Below are 14,529 nucleotides of genomic sequence, written 5' to 3' on the forward strand. Positions count from 1 at the left end.
GTAAAGTTCATAAACAGCAGTTCACATGTATTCTAATAAAACAGTAATGCCAAAATGATCTAAGTTTATTATTGTCTTTTGAGGGTCAGTATTTTGTCCATCCAGTTTCACAGACTTGGATACTTGCCAGCAACAGTGATGCACTAGATGAGGAAAATATACCTTTGAGGATGACGAGAGGACTTTATAAGTGAGGATACGGAGTGGTGCATTAGACGAAAAGGAGACAAACTACCACATCGAAAGCTGTTGAAAAACAGCTGCATTTAAAAGTGGTTTCAGAGAAATCCACACAAGCTCTTAAAAGGCATGAAAATAACTGAATTCTATGTAAATGCCTCGCTGATGTTAAAAGAGCTTCTCCTGGAGAGGCGGCACGACAAGGATGATGGCTTTTCATTAACGTCCGTGCATCCAGAATACTAATATATCAAATTATAGTGTGCTGGATGCCTATTAGATTGCATAACAAAAGTTGGAAGAGTTCATCTTCACAGCGAGAGATCACTGATGGAAATGTCACTGCAGGTGTATTACATTTGAAATTCAGTGACTATTTTATGGCAGGAACATTTTTACTCGCTTATTTTGACAGGAGAAAAAAAAGAGCATAAAAATGCTGAGTGTGTCTCAAAGCTGGCTCAGGGACTCATTTGTAGGGTCTGTAAGGTTTGCCAGGTTATCCCATGGATAAATAATGATTCAGACAGAAATCAGAGCAACAACGATGCTTCAAGCTGGCGTGTTCCCTCTGTTTGAAAAGGACATATTATTCCCTGCTGTCACCATGGAAACAAAATTGTATTAGAGATTCCTGTTGACTCACTTTGAGGCTCTCACTCAAAACACGGAAAAATCCAATTCGAGTTGAATCTACAGTTTACATGCCTGGCAGTGCTGCTTTTTCTGCACAATACATTATTTTTGTATTAATATTAAGGCCAGCACATACAGTACTGTCAGTTTCATGTATGTAGTCATGACAATCACAACCCTGATGCCTCTACACATGACATCTGCTTATCTCAGGATAGGGACACACACACAAATGCTCACTCACTCGCAACACATGCATTTGTTTCTCACAGTGTCTAATCCCACGGTTCACGCTGCTTCACAATCATCATCCCGAGCTCTTCCTTTTTCAGCACCCTCCACCGCGATAATTGCCTCAACTCCTTTCCCCTTTCTCCTACGTCTGTGCTCTCAGAGAGGTGTTGCCATGGAAACTGGCTACAACTGATGGGCTTGAAACGTCAAGATTGGCATACACAATTGGCCAGTGAGCACACCAGTATAGATGCGCGCGCACACACACACACACACACACACACACACACACACACATATTTTGCTAATTCATTATTATGCAAGGCACTCCAGGATGTTGAATAATTATTCTGGCCGTGCAGACATGCATAGGGAAACCATAATGATATGTATTAAAGCAATGCAGTTGATACATTAACATATAATCAAAGTTTCAAGTTTAATTTCACTGGCAGAAAAGAGACTTCAGTGACTTAGAAGAAAAAGCACAGAAAGAAGACAAAATTGATTCAAATTGATTTTTTTTTAGGAAAAAGGAGAAAAGGGGAAAAGACCTGTTTGTTCTGCATCTTCATATCCCACCGAGTGAATTGTATTTGAAAAATGAACCTTGTTATTCACAAATCATTCAATCAGTTTTGTTTCATTGACAGACTGTTCTGCCATTCCCAAACTGAGAATTGAGATATAGTGTTGTGCCTGTTTTCATCCTAAGAATGAAAAAGGAGAAAAAAAGGATTTTTTTCTTAATTGTAGCAATTTCTGTCCAAGAATGTGTCAAACTTGTTCACACTTTTGTTTGGACTGCAGATCGTCTGTCCAGACAGAGACTTGAGCATGACTCACCCTGACTGTCAGCTGCTGTCTCATTTATAAAAATATCCATCACAAGTTCATTATCAAATCATGGCCTTATTTATAAAAATAATGACATTTCATCAGTTATCAGCATGTTCCCACATGGCTGAGAATAAAAGAGAAATGTTGACCATGAAAATGTGTTTTTGCTCAAAAATAAATCAATATTGTCATCAGTGTTGTTGCTGTTTTTGACGACTGCTGTGTGGCTGATACACAGTCACATTTCTGAGGCACATTTAAGCTTCATTTATAGAAGGAGTATTATTCAGCTGTAATGGTCCTTTTAGTCAGACAGGTCTGCCCACAATGGATTTTAAAATTAATTTTTTAAGATCAAATCAAAGTATATTCTTTATGAATGAGGCCCCAGAGGCTTTTATATCTGGGGTTTCTGCTCCTTTTGCTCAGAGTAATGATCATGATGGTGTCTAATTTTGCTCCTGATGAGAGGCTTCAGTAATACACACATCATAATGCTGGTAAGGCCACTGAACAATCTTTCTATGAATATGCATAGCAACAACTTTTTCTCTGATTTCTATAGCATCCCAATCCTACTGTCAAACTGAGACACGTTCAACAGATTCAGATTTCAGCACCTTATGGACAATAAATAGTAGTGTGAGTCTGTGCTGTCAGAAGAGTTCAGGACTGTATGTCATTATTATCATCATTTCTGCACTTACACTTGTACACACATATATCTACAGTATTCTTATATAACTTAAGAAGCTTATATATTAATTTGACATAAATCCAATCACCATGCAGAAACCCATCACTGCAAATCCAAGCATGTATCTAATTAGCACTTTGTGTATGGAAAAACAACACAAAATAGCTTCAGTGCTGTGTGGGCGAAGCCAGAGGCCAACTGTAATGTAAATGGGCTTAGAAGGTGAAAACCAAGGAGTGCATCTGCAAAGTGCTCTGTCATCTCTATGTAAGAGAAATATCATCTGCGGTATCTATGCAGGGGGATTTATACTGGAAAATTTGATCATTTTTAGACAAAATTGCAATGTCTGTTAATAGAATAGGGGTCTAAATATGAACCAAGTCGCTGGCCATAATAACGGACCACCGGGGAAGATTAACTTCTGACTCAGCAGTTATTCCAAAAAACTTTCCTCTAAGTGATCAGTGAATCAGTCAATCTGCTCTGATGCAGAGCTTCAAGAAGGATCTGCTGCTTTCATGCTGATTGAGGCCATTTTTCAATAGCCTCTGCCTGCGTTTACTTGCACAAGTGGACTCCCGTGTACTTTTTGATCCTTCAGAGTAATTTGGAGCAGAGTGTATTCAAAGCCGAAGCCTGACAGACATACAAAAAGCCCAGAGGCTTGGCAAACGTCTGCTATTATGGCCTGTACATTGGCAAGAAAATCCATTTAAACAGGATGATGATAACAAGTTATTAAGAAGGGAGGCAGATATTAGCTTCCATCTACACAGGCTAGTGTCATCTTATAGCTGGTTCTTCAGCTGTCTCAAATGTTCATACAAAAGAAAAATGCCTTTTCTGTACAAACAGTGCATCCGGAAACTCTTCACATTATGTATTGTGTTACAGCCTTATTCCAAAATGGATTAAATTTCTTTTTTTTCTCATCAATCTTCACACAATACCCCATAATGACAAAGTGTAAAAGGTTTTTTAGAAATTTTTGCAAATTAAAATATTGCATGTACTTTCCGTATGCACTGTATGTAATGGTATTAGAGATCACCCATATTAACGTAATATTGGTTTTGTATTCCTAACAATGCTCAGAGGTTCAAAACACTAATAGGCGTGATTAAGATGCATGATCAAGTGTTGTTCGCTGTTTTGTTTTATTTCAGCTGTATTTCATATTTCATTCATATTTCATACACTTAACAATAAAGAAGACACTGTAAAAAAAAAACATGATAAAAATTATGGGACCAAGTTTTTTGATTGAAGGCACTGATTTTTACATGGGATTGCATTGTATTTGTTGAAGACTTTAAAAAATTATACTTTTTGCATTAAAATGATCTGTTTTTTCCAGGAACTTATCTCATTTTTATGAGAAAAGAATTTCAAAGTTGGCATGTTTTTTCTGGTATACAGCTTTAGTTTGGGAGCGTATTGTTTCCACCATGACAAGGAAAACGTTCAGTTTCTTGTTATAATAAGAAACTTTTCATGTTGAAATAAGTTTCTGGTTTCTTGTTATTACTGCTAGATACTGAATCATTCCGTTTTAGCAAGATTCTTGTCTTGTAATAACAACCTAACCCTTTATCTTAATGCAAACCTCATTATTTCACAAGCATGAAACTCTAAAAAAATGTTCTCTTTAAAACATGATACATTGGTTAGTTATAATAATCTTTGTATAATATGTGTTTAAAAGAAGAAGAAATCCACTCAGTGCCTAACAATCAGCAATATGCTACTATACTTTTACCTTTTATGGTGGAATGTTTTAGAAGTAACTTGTATAATGCAGACTTATATCAGATTCCTGTGAGGTCTCAAGTTCAAAATGCATTGATTTAGCCTAAATCTGAGTAGTGATTCATCAAATATAATTTTGTAACTGAACAGCAGCCTTTACGAATTAAGCTGGTTTAAATTGTGAGCTCCCTGCAGATTCCCAGTAGCAGCACCATGGTTCATATAACCCAAAATGGATTTATGGATTTCAAGTTATTGCTACGTTCATATGAACTCAAGGACACACAAGGGTTAAATCCACTCTTGTTTCCTTTTCAGTATATATAAGGGAAGATCCTGTAGGGCACACGTCGACAGTAGGTGTCCCACGCTAGTCCGTATTTGGCCCTACACTGTCTCTCATCACGGTCCTCTCGGTGAATCAGCAAGACGGTGAAATATATGACATAGAAATAAGGCAGAAGATGTGAGAATCCTGCAGAGAAGAAAAGCATAAACAGAATGTAAGGATAAGGAGCATTCATTGATGTCATGAATTTTAAGCTAGATCAAAACAGAGACACAGAACACCTTTTTCATTTATACTATAGACAATGTTTCTGACGTAAAAGACATAATAATAATATTAACTTTATTTTGTATAGCGCCTTTCATGAAACCCAAGGTCGCTTCACAATAACAAGAACACATTTCAAACAAGCTGTAATCAAGAGCAAATATCCCATTTTATTCTCTATCTGTATAGGGGGTGGATTCAATAAGTCATTATACAAAACCCTTGAAGTGAATACCACTTGATGAAGTGCATAATACTCAGTGTTTAGTCATCTCGGTGGGTTTTCTTTTTTTTTTGAGACCGCACTTTGTCCCATTTTTGAGTAAATGACTTAGTGTTTCAGTCAGTGTTTGTTCAGTCAGGGTCAACATCAGAATACTGTTCCTCACCACTTTCATCTGTCTGGAACATGTTATATCATCCAGTTTTTTCTTCACCACAGTGCATAACGTCACAGTTTGTGACTGTTGCAGCAGCAATTAAGGCCAGCAACTAATGTACTTATCAATTACAAAAGCAGTTACATAAGTGAGTCATGTAAAGTTTGAATAGAAATGAGCAGTATGTGTCAGCCCTAACAAAGGTCTGTCAGTTACCATTTTAGACAGCCAGTTTTCAAGGGAATGTAAGGCAGCTTACAGAGGAACAAAGAGACCAGCCTTTGCATCAGTTGCAAACATACAATTATCAGGACAGGAAGGAAATGTGATAGAAATCATAATGTGTAATGCTTGGTCTTAAACTCTTCTTGGTACAAAACAAAACATCTCCATAGCACAGAGTATCAAAAATGTCAATTATTGAAAATATCTCGGTGCTAAAACAGTAGACAGCTAAGAGCTAGTTAGTTCGTGATAGCTAGTGAACATCGAGGATCATTTCTGAACTTATTTCCAAAACCCTGCCGACTTAAAGTCTTAAAAACTGACTATTTCGATGAATCAACACATTTTAAAGTCTCAACCAAAAACTGAACAGCCTTTAATGGTATTTACAGCAGGTCTACAGCACTGTATGATAAATTGTTTCTGTTATATTGTCCACCCACTTTACAGATGGGGAATAGTGACAAAGGAGGATCAACATCTTGATTTATGTTGGACTGCACACAGAGTGAAGTGATAATACTGTATATTTTAGATCAAAATGGGAAGAATGGCTTGAAATGTGTTCTACAAAATAGAATTAAAAACACCAACGTATATATTATAATAAATAGATTTTATGACTGCATCACATTTTCTAATGAAGACCTTTGATTGTGTTACGTTGGTGTGGCCTGCATGTAAAACTATGTGTTTTAAGCAGTCTCACCACAGGGCAGGGACCACGCCAGGGCCATGAGGAGGTCACCGAGGTAATTAGGATGACGAACGAGACCCCACCAGCCGGACACCAGCAAACGCTTCCCTGTTGCTGTGGCGATGGTCTCCAGTCCTGCAACGAGTTGTGAAGAACATAGAGTAAAATTTGCATATCACTACACAGACAAGCTAATTATCATTCAACTCCCTGTCTCCCTCTACTGGGACAGCGGACTGCGATTCGTGATTTTATTCTACAATCCATCTGAGACAAAAATGAAATGTTCTTGGTCTTGGTCTTAACATACTGTAAGTGTTGCTGAGCTACGTTATAAGATATATGATGTGAAAGAAGTGAGTGTATTTGTCTTGATTTAGAGAAAAAAATTAATTACTGACGTGCAACACTTGGATGCGTTGGGTCTCGTCTGAACTGGTTCTTCTGTGAGTTGGATTTTCTGAAGATGTAATATCCAATACCTGGTGTCAAAGAGAACATCATCATCTTTAAGCACGAAACATGACGTACAACAGTGTAATGGAAGAGAGTCGACATGTGATTACCGTTCAGTGTTATTATAGCTGCGGCTCCGAGTAAACTGAGAGCCTGTGGGTGCATGACCAGAAAAGCTGCCTGCAGGCCATATGTGAAGGGAACCCAGGCCAGGTCTCCAAAGACCAGCATGAAGCCAAAACCATCATGCACAATGTCCATGGTTGTCAGAACAGCCTCCTGTTATTGCAGAACGGTTAATAAAAAGAAGACAGAAATGCACTAGTAACATGTTTGTACAATAACAAACTTTATTTACTCAGCATGTTCAAAACAAATTTACAAAAATGCTCTTAATTCATTATATTATAATTTGTATATCAGACTCTGTTGAGCCCTCACCTCATTCCACAGAGCGTCTGCCACATACAGCAACTGGAAACTGTTGACCAGTATCATGGCAAGGGAGGGGGAGCCTCGCAGCTCCACCTCTTTCATCATCATGCCGAGGTTTATGACCACCTGAGAGAGAAACAGATGAAGAGAATACTGATTAACCGATTATCACGGGTAAGCACAGTTTTCCCCCTGCACTGCGCAAACTCATTCTATGGTTGATTTATTCAGAACTACAGGTGTGAACTGTTTAAATCAACACTAAAAGTCAGTGTCAGTTGAAATAGCAAACAGTCCAAATGTGACTTGTACACTGTGTTGTGATTTTGCCAGCTTTCTCTTCTTGCAAAGTCATGTGTGGAAGATCAAAACCCAACTGCTGAAGCTGAAAAACACTTCTTTTGGGAAGAATGCAGCAGAGACTGATCAACAGTAAAAAGGTCAACCAGCAGAGACATAAACTAACTCCTCAGTGGTTTCATTAGTTCTACAGACAATCCCCTTTAATGTTACCATTAACTTCAAAATGTTCTGTTAAAAGAAAACTATATTATATATTAGCTTTCATTGTTTTTTTAAATAAAGATCACTTCCTCATATATTTATAACTTACAGTGACACACCTGCTCTATTATCCTGGTCACATTGACTCACTCAGTCATATTCACACACGATGAGGGAAAATGCCTTCATTAACAAAAGAGGGAGAGTTTCATTGTTGGCTCACTGATAGTAAGAAATGCAATAGCAATAAATCTATTGTGTGTTATTATAGCTGCCAGGTGATCCAGTGCACTAATTGAATGTTTCAGTCACTGTAAAAGAAATACTGAGAAGAACAGAGACTGAAAGAGAATAACCTAATATTATATGTATCATGACACGACATCTCAGTGCCAATGTAGACTTTTTATATAGTCTGCAGACATTATATAAAACACAATGCATAACTGTAAATGAATAGAAGATCATTATTTCATATTCTATTGATAATCAGGCCTTTTACTGTAACTGTGCTCTTGAATCCAATGAATTTGATTTATAACAAACACCATCTGGAGATTTTAATCACAATTTTCAAGCAATCCATTAAATAACACAGGAGTCTTAGTTGTTCAAATGTTAAATATTTGGGACATCAGTACCAACTATAAGATGTTGTCAAATACTTTCAACATTTGACAGGAAAGAAAAATCTCCCACACACTGTCTGAAGCCAGTTAGCAGGAGCTTTTTCTGTCTTCTCCTACGCACCTGGCCTTAAAACATTCAGATGTGCAAAGATTTCACAGTTTATACTGCAAATACAGAGAGAAAAATACGTATACTATATATAATAAAAGGACTCATTACATCAATATTTTCCAGTATGACTCAATCTTTTTACTGGTTTATATTGTTTATTTGTGAAATGGACATACAGAGAAGCTTGCTGTCATTTTAGAACTCCTCATTTGTAATTCTCACCTGAACTTCTACATTTTATCTCATTTGGTTTGATGACTAAGACACAAGCGAAGATGTGCAGCCTCGTTTTCCAGCAAATCTCTTAATGTGTCAGGTCATCAGCGGGAGAGAAGTTTCTGACTCTGACAGTATCAAACTCAGTTAAACAACATCGCCATCTGTTGGCCTCGTCTGGTTCTCAAACTGAAATCACCATTACTGTTAATGAATGCATTCAGTATGTATCTTAAAAGTAGCAAAGCAGGCTTAAAAATAAAGTGAAGAAAGTGTTTTGGGTTTAAGCAGTCCATGTTCGTGTTTAAATAAATATTTAAACATAATGGCTATAAAAGTAATTGCAAATATGTAAAATGGAAATTACCTCTTCATTTAATTAAGTCACTTTTTTCTTTGGTCCTTTGACGATATGCCTTAAATTCAGTTCTATTATTTCACTGCATTATTTCCTCTGTGTATGAGGAAATGTCAGACAGGATTCAATATATTTCCCCAAAAGCCAAATATAATTGAGTTGGAGGAAATTGAATGAATCCAACTCATTTGTATTACCATTTAATATAAATCTGCTCTAGGCAGTTGATAAATGATATATTCCCAGTTTTTAACTCAGGAAACCTGTGAACAGAAACAATCAGCAGAACCTGCAGGTCAACTCACCCAGCCAATCAGACCCGGTCTGAGCTCACAGAAATATTTCAGGTCAAAGTTTCCGATCCGAGGGTTCAGCTCCCGCCCGATGAAGAAGTCATACAGAGGATTTCCTGAATAAAACAGAAGAATGATATATTTTTTTAAAACCTACAGGATATATTATATATTTGACATATAAATATTTATAATATATATACATAAATATAATATATCCCTCCTTTCACTGTCAGCAGGTATAATTTATAAATAAAAAGTGAATGAACATCAGATCTTTACAGGTGGTCTGACTTTGCTGTGACTTCATCAACAATTAGTTATAATTAACTAGCAATCTGTTAGCAATTAGCTGAAACCTATTTGTAGCCTAATGCTGTTTACATGTAGTGGCTTAATTAAATCCAGTCTGATACAATCACATTGTTACAACAGACCAGACAGCAGAGATTCTGTCAAAGCACGGCTGTAATGAATAACATTAACTGGTGAACACTCACTGTCACTGGTTTAGCTTATTGGGACACTTAAATAGAAAGAAGCCAATGCTATCATTATAAGCTCCAGCTGTGTTCTTCTTGCTATGACAAGTGAAAAAAAGTCCATATCGATCTGTAAGTTACTGGGTGTTACTGAGGTTAGGTGTTTTCTGTGTTCACATCCCCCCCTTCTCTTTTCTTTTCATTGTTAACAGAATTGATTTTATATTAACTGAATTGCCAGGATGAGGTTCTTTATTTGGTTTTATAACATGGCACTCCAAACAACATGTTGCAGTCGTCTCGCTCATTTTCATCCTGTTGGTGTTCATCCACCAGCAGGTACTGAATCATAATGCTGGATGCTCTCAGGTCTCTGCCTCTAGAAGCAGCAAAGCACAGCAGAGCAGGTGTAGCAAGGTCAGCTTACTTGAAAGCGAGTGTTCACTCTCAGCCTCATGCCTACAGGCTCCTGCAACGCTTGGCCGTTAGATAATGAGAAAATGTTTCTGCTCTCAAACTCCACCGTAGCTTCTCACCTCAGTTTTTGCCAGCTACTCAAAGGAATACCACAGTCCTCTACCAAACAACAAAACCAACCCACAGAGGCACAACACATCACTAGTGGATGGTTTCTTTCTTTATTGATGAAACTCTATTCTCACCTGTGTTGCCCCCCAAAGCGAGAGCATGATTGGCAGCCCAAAAAGAGCGGACGTAGAGGTAGACAGAGAGAAGGAATGAGACTCCTATTGCACACACCGCCAGAGGCAACAGCAGCTCAAACAGATACCCCAGAGGAGCCCCGAGCATCAGTAACAACAGCAGCATCACACCGCTGATGCACAGGCCATGAAAACCTGAGGGACGGAAACAAACAAAACTAAATGTTGTAGCCAGGGGGGGAGAGATACGCAGACTGGCTAGTATAAAAAAAGTAAAAGTTGGAAGAGGAGGAAAGTACTTTTGATTGTGTAACATAAGTAAACTTTAGCTTGTGAACTTTAGCTAGAGATTAAACTAAAAGCTACACAGTGAAGCAGAATTTTTAGATCCTTCCTTAAAATAAAATATCACAGAAGGTGAATATTACTACTGTGAAGGATTAAAAATGTGGACATTTGCACTCAAAACATAAAAAACACTTAAAACTGTAGCTATGAAATGTTGCAGCTTATCCTTACAAATGTCCTTCATTACTCACAGTATAAACACATGCAGATTAAACATTTAAAATAAACACGTTTTGTAACTCCAATGTTTTTAATGATCAGTACCATAAATGCAAATGAAACAATACCATTAATGGGATACTTGAGACGCTTTCCATCCCTCAGCACTAATCCTTCAGACACCTGCAGGATAAAAACACTTATATTAAATCTGTACAGAACACATCCATCAAGTCATTTGGATAGAAAGTCATTACATCAAAATTGTGCATAGCTTTGTGTTTATGTACATACAGTATACCTTCATGCTATGGCTGATATTAATATCATTATATTAATAAGAATATGTATCATGATATAGAAAATATATGCAAAATCACATATAAAATGATCAAATTGATGTTCAACTTAATGAACTGTTAGGCATTATGTTATCTATTACATGTAAAAACAAACTTTTTAAAGCACTACTATGTAACTCTCAAATGATAAGTTGAATTCATAAGAAACTAGACTCAACTTTGTTCAATTCCTTACACTTAGGTTTTTAGCTTCTATAGTCTTACTCAGACTGGTATAAGCAGTAGCTTAAGGTGAATACTGTTAGTAAACTTTAAATAGATGTCATCCAACTGACATTAATGGTTATATCGCTGACTTTCTGACCATTTTTCTAATTGAGCTCTTGCTACACTACAATTTAACATGTCATAGATAAACATGATGATGTCTTTAAAGCAGCTCGCTCAAGAAAACATGCCAGTTCTTATAATTAACACAGTGTGGCCACAGTGGCTGCTGTTCAAATACAGTTAAACAGTCTTGCTTTTGCTATTTATTTCATTCATTCTAGGGTTTTTGTTGTTTTTTTGTTTTTACTACTATCACAATGTAATTCCACTGAAAGTTAATTGTATTATTTTTTCAAAGATTTAGTTCATAGAGCTAATTTAGTAGTTCATGAAGTTAATTGAGATCATATCTTATCATAGATTACAGATATATTTACTTTAATACACAGCAGATGATGCTATGGTTTGTAGTTAACATCAAGGTTTATTTGATTGGTGCCACCAAAGTTGAGCCAGAATAATAAACATGTCATACCTTTCCTAATGGAAGCAGGTAGAGGCAGGCGTGCAGACTCATCCAGCCCACCAGGAGCATAGGGGCCAGAGAGTCCCATAGCTGGTTAGTGGAGGGGAGAGGAGGGGGCCACTGGAATAGGCTGGCCTCAGGTGATTGATTCACAGAGATCAGGAAAAGCACCGTTAATGGAAGAAAGATGGGAATGCATATTGCACCTGAGAGACAAATATGGACAAAAGTGAGATGCTACACTTGAGTACCCAGCTGAACTGGCAGCATAGCAGCCCGGGCGCACTGAAGATATAAAAAGAAATGAAGCAGGAACATTTTCAGGATGGAGCACATTTGAGTGAGACGACCAGTATCTGATGTAACAGGTTAATATTGCAACTATATACAAACTATAAGTAATCAAGCAACTCAAGAAACTGCATGACAGCAAAACAATTATACCAGCTTTCACTAGGGAAGCAACAAAACTCATGGTTCATTTCAGTGTTGTCAGATCTGCAGTCTGTGGAGAGCTTAACTATCATTTTCAAGACATCATTTTACTTTAATAATAACTGGAAGGCTGATTGAATTTGATACTCAGTGGTCTCTCTGACATACATACATACTTATGCAGATGCTTCCAATCTTCACCACAGTGAGATTTTTATTATCTTATTATGTTTATTGTAGCAGCTGTTTTATGATCTACCAAAGATAACTACCAGATTTGTTTAATTTCATAAAAAAATATCACAAACAGTAAATTTGTATTATTGTTGATGTTGATAATGTTGTAAGTTGACTGCAAACTTCATTACATTTCATAAAATCAGCTTTTATTCAAATATGCAACTATTCTGCAACTATGAACAAGTGATACATGGCAAAAACACATTTATACCCTCGCTGCATTAATACGTTTATGTGTATGATGTGATTTGTGGTTTTGTAAAGCAGGAAAATGTCTACGATAATAAGGCAGTGGAAGCGTGGTGATGCTGACAGAAGCAGATAATCGTATGCTGGCACCCGTGCAAGATGCTCTGCTGTGACTCACCCAGGGTTCCTCCGAATTCCCTCTCTGTGTCATGTGAGGATCTGTGTTTGAGTGCTTGACTGTTTGGCCCCATTATTGGTCTCCTGTAAAAACATGAATATAGATACATTTCAGTTAAGGTAAGACAACTGAAGAACAGATAAAAAGCAAATTAGTATCTTATGATAAGGGGATAAGGGTAATGCAGTAAGAGAGAGGAAGTCTTCTGATGATGATGAACCTAAAGACACTAAAACAAATGACACACAGCTGTTTCTCTGAAGATGCTACAATAATGTTCAGTATATTCCACAGTTAAGTTAAAGTCAATTAACCTCTGAATGATGTATACTGACACACAGTGTTCCTCTTCAAACTGCTCATACATGTTGTGAGTGTAACATGTGACCTCAGCTCAGTGCATAGTGGCAGTGGTGGTACTGTACATATAATAAATACAACTTTTAAAGTAGTTGTACTTGAGTCGCAATGTATGCTACTAAGAGCAAAATAATGTACTTTTTGCTCCATTATATTTATTCTATAGCTACCAGTCACTTCAATTTCACATAGAAAACATGTGATTAATACGATGCTTTATTATTGATTAACATCCACAGAAATGTTCTCAATTAGTGTGCCTGATTAGACTGCAGTTGTACTAAGTTATAAAGGGATTTGCATAAGGTTTCTAAACTCAATGTAATGATAAGAATGATAAAGGTTTATTTTGTTTTAAACTTTTGAGACTTTAAATACATTTGCTGATTATGCTTATACTATTTTACTTCAGTACACTTTCTAACAGAAGATGTTTACTTCAAACAGTATTTTAAATGATGGCATTTACTGAAATAGAGGATCTGAGCATATCTTGAATGGTCATCTCTCTCACAGCCTTCTGTCTGTATATAGTATTATGTGTGAAAACTTCAGACTGTAAGCATCATTAAGGGCAGATTAGGAGACCATAATGAAGATGCTTTCAAATTATTATATATATTATATATACAGTTAATTTCAAATTAATGTTAATGAACAATTAGACAATTAACTATACATTTTGTTTACTATTGCAATTGCTGTTACAAATCATGGAGAGACAGTGGCCCTGTAGAGACAAAGACCGTTCAGTATTACAGTCATTTCACCCGATGATGCTAAAATTACCTGGACGTCAGACTAACCCACATCTGTGCAGAAAATACAGTGCACGTTAAAACTAAAAAACAGTTAGTATTATATAAAATGTAATGTCTTACCGCTGTGAAGCATGGAGGTGAAGACAGGACTGTGAACCTGCGCGTCCATTCAGCAGCCTGCAGATAGAAACGCCCCCGAAGCACCTCAGCCAATCAGATCCCTCCGAGGTCATCAGAAGAGGGTGGAGAGAAGAAGCTTCAGCCAATCAGATGTGCTGGTCAGGTGGCGACAGTAAACTGTACACTACAATGGGGGAATGTCCCACAGCACAGATGTTGTGAAATACGTCTTGAATTACCTTGTTACGGTTACTTTATCGGAGTTAAAATCCTTCAAAACAAACCTGTCTGTCAACA

The 14,529-nt window shown here is 37.0% G+C and overlaps 1 protein-coding gene across 1 annotated transcript; it reads right to left on the reverse strand.

The window, feature by feature from the left end:
* Positions 1 to 4,259: 4,259 nt before the first annotated feature.
* tm7sf2 (transmembrane 7 superfamily member 2) lies at positions 4,260 to 14,275 on the reverse strand. The gene is made up of 11 exons (XM_053331958.1): positions 14,233 to 14,275; positions 12,992 to 13,074; positions 11,959 to 12,155; positions 10,980 to 11,034; positions 10,345 to 10,539; positions 9,213 to 9,316; positions 7,095 to 7,214; positions 6,764 to 6,932; positions 6,599 to 6,679; positions 6,210 to 6,332; positions 4,260 to 4,814 (listed from the first exon to the last, which is right to left on the reverse strand). Exons 2-11 carry the CDS (start codon positions 13,062 to 13,064, stop codon positions 4,654 to 4,656), a joined length of 1,278 nt encoding a protein of 425 aa, XP_053187933.1. The 5' UTR covers positions 13,065 to 13,074; positions 14,233 to 14,275; the 3' UTR covers positions 4,260 to 4,653.
* Positions 14,276 to 14,529: the final 254 nt, after the last annotated feature.

This window comes from Scomber japonicus, chromosome 13, assembly GCF_027409825.1.
Source record: "Scomber japonicus isolate fScoJap1 chromosome 13, fScoJap1.pri, whole genome shotgun sequence".
Lineage (NCBI taxonomy): Eukaryota > Metazoa > Chordata > Actinopteri > Scombriformes > Scombridae > Scomber > Scomber japonicus.